The 9,010-nt window shown below is 47.8% G+C and overlaps 1 protein-coding gene across 1 annotated transcript; it reads left to right on the forward strand.

Moving 5' to 3' along the window:
• The first annotated feature begins 1,408 nt into the window (after positions 1 to 1,408).
• On the forward strand, positions 1,409 to 4,045 carry LOC137306126 (probable G-protein coupled receptor 139). Its single transcript, XM_067975185.1, has 2 exons — positions 1,409 to 1,478; positions 3,471 to 4,045. Exons 1-2 carry the CDS (start codon positions 1,409 to 1,411, stop codon positions 4,043 to 4,045), a joined length of 645 nt encoding a protein of 214 aa, XP_067831286.1.
• Positions 4,046 to 9,010: the final 4,965 nt, after the last annotated feature.

Raw genomic sequence — 9,010 nt, forward strand, 5'->3', positions numbered from 1 at the left:
CCCTGGTGTAGTGTCGGCAGGGTCTCGTTTCCTTTCCTCTGGCTTCCTCTTTCTGTTTTTCTTGCTCACCAGCTGCCATCCTCCCTCTGCTGCCTCCTCGTCCATGGACTCTGTCGTCTGGTGGGGAGGCTCAGAGCTGGGTGTCGGGGTCTGGCAGTTTTCGGCTTGACCCTTTCCTCGCTCCTTGTCTTCCTGGGCCAGGGACTTCTTGGAGGAGGTTGCGGCCGGGTGATGACTCTTGGCCTTCTTTGGGGCGGCCTTGCTTGTTGCCCCCTCCTCCTCCGCTGAGTTGCTCTTGGCCGCCTGGGCGTAGCTGAAGCTGCGTTTGGGGCAGACCCTGTAGAGATGGCCTTCCTCCCCGCACAGGTTGCAGCGCTTGCTCTCCTTGCAGTCCTTAGTCTGGTGTCCTTCCTGCTTGCAGTTCTTGCAGACGGTTGCAGTGCAGGAGGCCGCCACGTGGCCGGATTTGCCGCAGGTGCGACAGACTCTGGGTTGCCCCACGTACATGATGTACCCTCGACTTCCTCCGATGGCGAAGCTGGAGGATGTTGCCGTGGTCGTCCACTCTCAACGTTGCCGTGACCTCCCTCTTGCTGGTCCAGATCCCAAACTGGTCGGTGACGTCGACGCTGTTCTCCGCCCCGTTGACGTGTCTGGCGAGGAACGTCAGCACATCGATGACCGGGATGTGTGGGTTGTACATGTGTACAATCAGCTTCCGATTCCTCTGCGTTGGGAGGGTAAAGAGCGGCTCCGCAGCGAGAATCACCAGCGGTCCTTCGCTCCCCTTCTCCTCGAAGACCTGAAGAAGCTTCTGGCATCCAGCGACGGTCTTAAAGGTGACGTCAAAATGTCCGCTTCGAGGGAAATCCTGTAGGCAGAAGATGTCCGTCGCTTTGAATCCACAGCAGTCGATTAAAACTCGTTTAACGAAAAACTCACGATCTATCGGCGTAACACATTCAACTGTCGTTACCGTCACCCTGACGGTGTTTGGTACACCATGGCCGACTGCCTGGGTGCCCTTCCCTGCCATTGCAGTATCGATGTGGTCCCTATGCAAATTTAGGGGCGGAGCCAGCACTCGAAACGACCAGTCAAGGCAAAGTCCGCACTTTGCGAGCGCATGAGGTCGCAGCCAGCGTTCCAATCCGCTCAGATCCAAATAAGCCCGATTAGGAACACACTTGATCTTAGCCAAAAGGCCGATGTGGAATATCCCAGCATCCAGTGAATGTTGAATATAACAGGCGCTGCCTTAATGAGGTGGTTCAAGTGACTGGAACTAACCCCAACCGTGTCACAAGAGGGTTTTATCCGCAAAAATAAGGCTGTGCTTTCAATTGGGGATCTGATCCACACTCGAAGTATCTGCAGAATAAGTGAATAAGATCGCCTGTCAGTAACAATGCAAGGACCAGTAATTCTACAGATCTTATTTGTTTTTGAAAATTGTCTTGTAATCATCTGTATTCCAGGTAAACAGGTCCCTACATCTCATTAAATGTGGTGTTTGCTGTTCTGTCTGTGTTTTAAAGTAAGATATTTGTTTGATGACTTTGTAACATAGATATCAATGTACTGCCCTCAGGTTCAATGAATGGCCTTGGAGAGGGCACAGAGGAGATGTACCAGAATGGTACCAGCGATGAGGGACTTCAGTTATGTGGAGAGATTGGAGAAGCTGGGGTTGTTCTCTTTAGAGCAGAGAGGGTTAAAGGGAGATTTAATAAAGGTGTTCACAATTATGAGAGGTTTTGATAGAGTAAATAAGTGGAAACTGTTTCTAATGGCAGGAGGGTCGGTAACCAAAAGACACAGATTGAAGATAATTGGCAAAAGAACCAGAGAGGGAGATGAGAAGGCTATTTTAAGCAGGAAGTTGTTTAGATCTTGAATGCACAGCCTGAAATGGCGGTGGAAGCAGATTCAATTGTGATTTTCAAAAGGGAATTGGATAAATACTTTAAAAGGAAAGAATTGTAGAGCTATGCGGAAAGAGCAGGGGAGTGAGACTAATATGATAGCTCTTTCAAAGAGCCGGCACAGGCATGATGGGTGGAATGGCCTCCTTCTGTGTGGTATTATTCTATGAGCCTATGAATGGGCTTTAATCAGCGCGAGACCCTTGTCTAAGTTATGATTCTGTATCAATGAGCAAGCAACCAGCTTTTGTTTCGATCTGTTGTCCCTTATTGAAAGGCTTGCATGCTCTGTTGAAAACCTCGCAATGCCATCGGATCAAAAGTACAGGCTAGAGCGGACTATTGGATTTAATTGTGTGTGGCATTCTCTGTTGTTTTAAAGGAAGCACTAACCTGTTTATTTAAAGGATTTAACATCTCTGCTAAACCAAAAGGCAGACTAGAGTCAGAGACGCGAGTTTGTGCTCTAACATAATTTCTAGTTCATTTGAAAAAAATAAAATGTGGAGAGATTCATCACATAGAATTACATGGACGTTACTCTCCACCCCGGTAAAGCGATATAATCACATTTTCCCATTCTGTTCCCATTTCCCTCCATCCTCTTTGCCTTCATCCACCTACCAATCAAATCTTTAATGTTGGAATAGTTTCTGCCTCAACCAATAACTCGGGATGTGAGACCCAAGGGCTCATAACTCTCCCTGTAAGGATACTTCACCTGCCCTCTGTTCTCAATCTCTTCCATTTAGTCTTGTATCTGTAGCCCTTCGTTCTGGGCCCCTCACCTTTTCGTGTAAGTGGGGAATGGGATTTAGGATAATCAAATCTTACAGCACGGAAGGAGGTCATTCGGCCCATCATGCCTGTGTCGGCTCTTTGAAAGAGCTATCCAATTAGACTGGTACCGATTATAACTCAGTGCAGAGGACTTATCGTCAGGCGGTCATAGGCGTGTTGCCCTGACTGTTCACGTTAACCTCAGCAAGACTAGTTTGAAGTCCCTGAAGGAGTTCGGGTACTTTGTATCTTTTATAGGGTCAATGGTGGAGGATAAATGTGGGTATAATACATACATTCTATGTGAATGCTGTTGATAGGTCAGCTCGTTTAGTGGTGAGGTTAGCTGCTACCATTTGGTGCACATGCCCAGTAATGTCTTAGGTTGTGTGTTACACTGCAGATATTCCCACACATGAGCACTCATTACTGTTCTCTGTAGCCTTCAATGTCTTTTCTCTTCCCAGTACATTCATAACACACCCTATTCATACCGGTTACTCCCCTACATTTTCTGAACTGATTTACTATTAAGTTATCTCTTCTCATGTACGGTTAATGAGGTACAGGACCCTCCGTGTACTTTTGCAACCACTGCAGAATTAGTCTTTAATATGTGTGTGTATATATTTTATATTAAGAAAAGCTTACTATGCCTATTTTACCTGGTACCCCCTATTCTTGCATTGGGTCATACTGAAACATATGGAACTGACTGTCCGCCATATCTCTCAATTTCCAATATCTTCTCTTTCCTTCTTTCAGCTAATTTAGTGACAATTGTGATTCTCTCCTGTGGAAAGTGCGATCTCTCCAAAGGTATTTCTCTCTACCTGGTCTCCATGGCAGCAGCGGATCTACTGGTCGTTATCTTCGGTATAATACTCACCTCCCTCTATTACAGCTATTTCCCATTCTCCTTCTTGTCCTACACGGCAGTTTGCAGTGTCAACGGCACGCTGGGTTATGCTGCTATAGACTGCTCCGTCTGGCTCACCATCGCCTTCACCTTCGATCGTTTTGTGGCCATTTGTTACTACAATCTGAAAGCCAGATACTGCACCGAGAAAACAGCAGCCATGGTGATAACGACCGTGTGTGTGGTGAGCGTTTTAAGGAATGTTCCTTTTTACTTTAAGTACCAACCTTACGGCACCATGGACGGTATACCCTGGGGCTGCGCCACCAAACCAGACTTCTTCACCTTGCCCGGCTGGGTGGCATTTTTCTGGGTCCACCACCTGCTGAACCCATTGACCCCCTACATCTTGATCCTGTTGTTCAACGCTCTGACGGTCAGGCACATCATGTTGGCGAATCGAGCACGCAGGGGACTCTGAGGCCCCAGTAATGGGGACCAGCGAGGAGACCCAGAGATGGCCAGCCGGCAGAGGTCCATCATTCTGCTGTTCGCTGTATCGGGCAGTTTTATCCTGCTGTGGATGACCAAGATTTCTGTTTTCTTACTGATAGAAATCTCCAACAGTCATTCTTACCCTAGTTACAGCCACCCGGTAATTATCGCCGATGGGTCAGGGACGATGCTCTTCTACCTGAGTTCCTGTACAAACACTTCCATATATGCACTGACCCAGAGGAAATTCAGAGAGGAGCTGAAGAGGGCGGTGAAATATCCCTTTACTCGCATCGCTAAATCATTTAAGTGATGGAAGTAACTGAATTACAGACGGGGCTGAGACTGAAACAGCGCTAGGGACGGTAAATATTTCTCTGCGCCTGATTTTCTGTCCTTTATAAGCTAAATTGTGAGTTGGAAAGAATGCATTTTCAATTTTACCGCCAGGCGCAAAACAGGCTTTAGCCAGTCGTTGACCCGTTTTCACTCCAATGTTCCAATCGGGCCGTCGATCCACTAACGCCCGTTATCCGCCCGGTGGTAAAAGTGAACATTGATTTCCCCCCCTACCCCCTCAATTCTTCAAGGGACAAACAGACTCACAGGCCGGCCTGGACTGAAATATGGTCCAAATATTGAATAGGCACAAAGTCACAGCCTTGTTTTCACGGGGCGGTTAATTATAACTTAACCCTCCCGGCGGGAATGGGAAGGGAGCGAGTAGGCTGCCTGTTTTACATCTCGACCGAATTTACTATCCAAACATCCCGAATCCCTGCCCGAATCCAATGTCTTTGGAGGTGATTTTAACTTTTAGCCATGGTGTAAAAGAGGCGATTATGGGATGGGAAAATCGGGCGAGGTGTATAATGGTCATCCCGTCCGATATCGCCTGTTTTATACCAGAGTGGAATGTTACAATGACCTCCTTTGTCTCTGTGTCAATGACACATCTACAGCCATTAAGGAGAAATTGTCTGGACATTCTTTGAAGCAAGCTCAGTAGGATGTAAATTTTCATTAAAGGTGGATAAAACCTCCATTTAGTGTGAAATGTCTCCTTGTTTCACCTTAATCCCTTCGCAAACTACGGATAATCCAGAAATCTGTAACCACCATATTTTCTCCAGAAACCTTGGCCAAACATCAACGTTGCTCCTTCAGCAACCTCCTTAAAGCAAATGCATAGAGCAAAGAATGATTATCTATAACCCTCTGCTGATGTCTCTCAGTGTCTTTGTACTCAGTCTCACATTTATCTCTCTCCCTCTATCGGTGTCTCTATCACTCACTGTACTCAGTGCCACTTTTATCCACCTCCCTCTTGGTGTTTCTTTCACTGTACTCAGTCACACCTTAATCTATCTCCCTCTGCTGGTTACCTTTTCTGGATCACTGCACTCAGTCACATGTTTATCCATCTCCATCTGTTGGTGTCTGTCTGTATCACTGTACATAGTCTCACCTTTATCTCTCTCCCTCTGTTGGTGTCTCTCTGTATCACTGTACATATGTAAGGAATCTTACAACACCAGGTTATAGTCAAACAAATTTATTTTAAAATCACAAGCTTTCGGAGATTATCTCCTTCGTCAGATGAACGAATGAAAAGGTTCTCAAATCGCATATCTTATACTATGTTGGGACAGCATCACACCAATCAAAAGGTGTCGTTGTTATTCAAACAGGCCAGTCACGGAGAACAGCACGTCCCAGTACACTAGATATACATTGTGTCGATTACACAGGCAGGCAGAAAGAAACTCAAAAGAAACCAAGATAGAGTCCATACTCTCAACCTGTACTCAGGACACAGCAGACCAGCTACGATATACCGCCAAACAGACGAGGCAACGGAACTACACTGCCTACATGAAAACCAAGAGCAGGAAGCTTGAGAAACTCGGCATCACCACCAGCATCAACCAAGCCTCCCCCGGTACCACGGTTACAACCACAGGGAAGTCTATCATCAATTTGTCCAACCACATCCTTCAACCAGACGAAATCGAGGTTCTCAGCCGAGGGCTCAATTTCTGCCCCACCACCAAAATGGACCGCATCGGTCTCGCGGCGGACACAGAGGAATTCATCAGGAGAATGAGGCTCCGGGAATTCTACCACAAACCCCAAGATTTCAACAGCGAACCCAATGAGACAATCAATGATCCAGAACAGCAGACAGAGGGATCCACGGTACAGCAACCGAAGAGGAAAGAGTCAAACTGGACTCCTCCGGAGGGTCGCTACCCTCAGCTTGACATGTATGCCCAAGCTGTCAGGAAATGCGTCAATGCCAGATTCATCAGGTGCACTCAGAAGACAGTCCAGAATGTCACCCGAACACAACGCAACGCCATCAACCCTCTCAAGACCAACCGAAACATCGTCATCAAACCAGCGGACAAAGGAGGAGCCATTGTCATACAGAACAGAACGGACTACTGCAAAGAAGCATACTGACAACTGGACAACCAGGAACACTACAGACGGTTACCCGCAGATCCGACCAAAGAACACACCCACCAGCTCAACAAACTGATCAAGACCTTCGATCCAGACCTTCAAAGCATCCTACGCACTCTCATCCCACGTACTCCCCGCGTGGGAGACTTCTACTGCCTCCCAAAGATACACAAAGCCAACACACCCGGACGTCCTATCGTATCAGGCAACGGAACCCTGTGTGAGAACCTCTCTGGATACGTCGAGGGCATCCTGAAACCCATCGTACAGGGAACCCCCAGCTTCTGTCGCGACACTACAGATTTCCTACAAAAACTCAGCACCCACGGACCAGTTGAACCAGGAACACTTCTCACCACGATGGACGTCTCGGCACTCTACACCAGTATCCCCCACGATGATGGCATCGCTGCAACAGCCTCAGTACTCAACACCAACAACAGCCAATCTCCAGATGCCATCCTACAACTCATCCGCTTCATCCTGGATCACAATGTCTTCACCTTCGATAACCAGTTCTTTACCCAAACACACGGAACAGCCATGGGAACCAAATTCGCACCCCAATACGCCAACATTTTCATGCACAAGTTCGAGCACGACTTCTTCACTGCACAGGACCTCCAACCAACGCTTTACACCAGATACATCGACGACATTTTCTTCCTATGGACCCACGGCGAAGAATCACTGAAGAGACTACACGATAACATCAACAAGTTCCATCCCACCATCAAATTCACCATGGACTACTCAGAATCGGTTTCTTTCTTGGACACACAAATCTCCATCAAAGACGGGCACCTCAGCACCTCACTCTACCGCAAGCCCACGGACAACCTCACGATGCTCCACTTTTCCAGCTTCCACCCCAACCACGTCAAAGAGGCCATCCCCTATGGACAGGCCCTACGAATACACAGGATCTGCTCAGACGAGGAGGAACGCGATGGACACCTACAGACGCTGAAAGACGCCCTCGTAAGAACGGGATATGACGCTCGACTTGTCGATCGACAGTTCCGACGGGCCACAGCGAAGAATCGCATAGACCTCCTCAGAAGACAAACACGGGACGCAACCAACAGAGTACCCTTCGTCGTCCAGTACTTCCCTGGAGCGGAGAAACTACACCATGTTCTCTGCAGCCTTCAACATGTCATCGATGACGACGAACACCTCGCTAAGGCCATCCCCACGCCTCCACTGCTCGCCTTTAAACAGCCACCCAACCTCAAACAGACCATCGTTCGCAGCAAGTTACCCAGTTTTCAGGAGAACAGCGTCCACGACACCACACAACCCTGCCACGGCAACCTCTGCAAGACATGCCAGATCATCGACACGGATACCACCATCACACGAGAGGACACCACCCACCAGGTACATGGTTCATACTCCTGTGACTCGGCCAACGTTGTTTACCTCATACGTTGCAGGAAAGGATGCCCCGGAGCATGGTACATTGGCGAGACCATGCAGACGCTGCGACAACGGATGAACGGACACCGCGCAACAATCGCCAGACAGGAGGGTTCCCTCCCAGTCGGGGAACACTTTAGCAGTCAAGGACATTCAGCCACCGATCTTCGGGTAAGCGTTCTCCAAGGCGGCCTTCGAGACACACGACAACGCCAAGTTCCGCACCCATGAGGACGGCCTCAACCGGGATCTTGGGTTCATGTCACGCTACACGTAACCCCACCAGCAAAAAGGGGGAAAAAAATTATATGTTTTTTAAAATTCTCTCTCTCTCTGCCATTTTGAGTTTCTTTCTGCCTGCCTGTGTAATCGACACAATGTATATCTAGTGTACTGGGACGTGCTGTTCTCCGTGACTGGCCTGTTTGAATAACAACGACACCTTTTGATTGGTGTGATGCTGTCCCAACATCGTATAAGATATGCGATTTGAGAACCTTTTCATTCATTCATCTGATGAAGGAGATAATCTCCGAAAGCTTGTGATTTTAAAATAAATTTGTTGGACTATAACCTGGTGTTGTAAGATTCCTTACATTTGTCCACCCCAGTCCATCACCGGCATCTCCACATCATCACTGTACATAGTCTCACCTTTATCTCTCTCCCTCTGTTGGTGTCTCTCTGTATCACTACTCAGTCTCACCTTTGTCTATCTCCCTCTGTTGGTGTCTCTCTCTGTATCGCTGTACTCAGTCTCACCTTTATCTGTCTCCCTCTGTTGGTGTCTCTCTGTATCGCTGTACTCAGTCTCACCTTTATCTCTCTCCCTCTGTTGGTGTCTCTCTGTATCACTGTACTCAGTCTCACCTTTACCTATCCCCTTCTGCTGATGCCTCCCTATATCATTGTATATGGACACTGTATCCTGTTAGGCCGACCTTTCTAATTGTTTGTATTTCTGCGAAGCAAAAGCCTCCCACATAATAAAGATTCATTTGCGAAAACTTCATTAAACTGTCTTAGAAACATAAGAAAACTCTTCACAGGACTGACTGTG

This window comes from Heptranchias perlo, chromosome 42 (genome assembly GCF_035084215.1).
Source record: "Heptranchias perlo isolate sHepPer1 chromosome 42, sHepPer1.hap1, whole genome shotgun sequence".
Lineage (NCBI taxonomy): Eukaryota > Metazoa > Chordata > Chondrichthyes > Hexanchiformes > Hexanchidae > Heptranchias > Heptranchias perlo.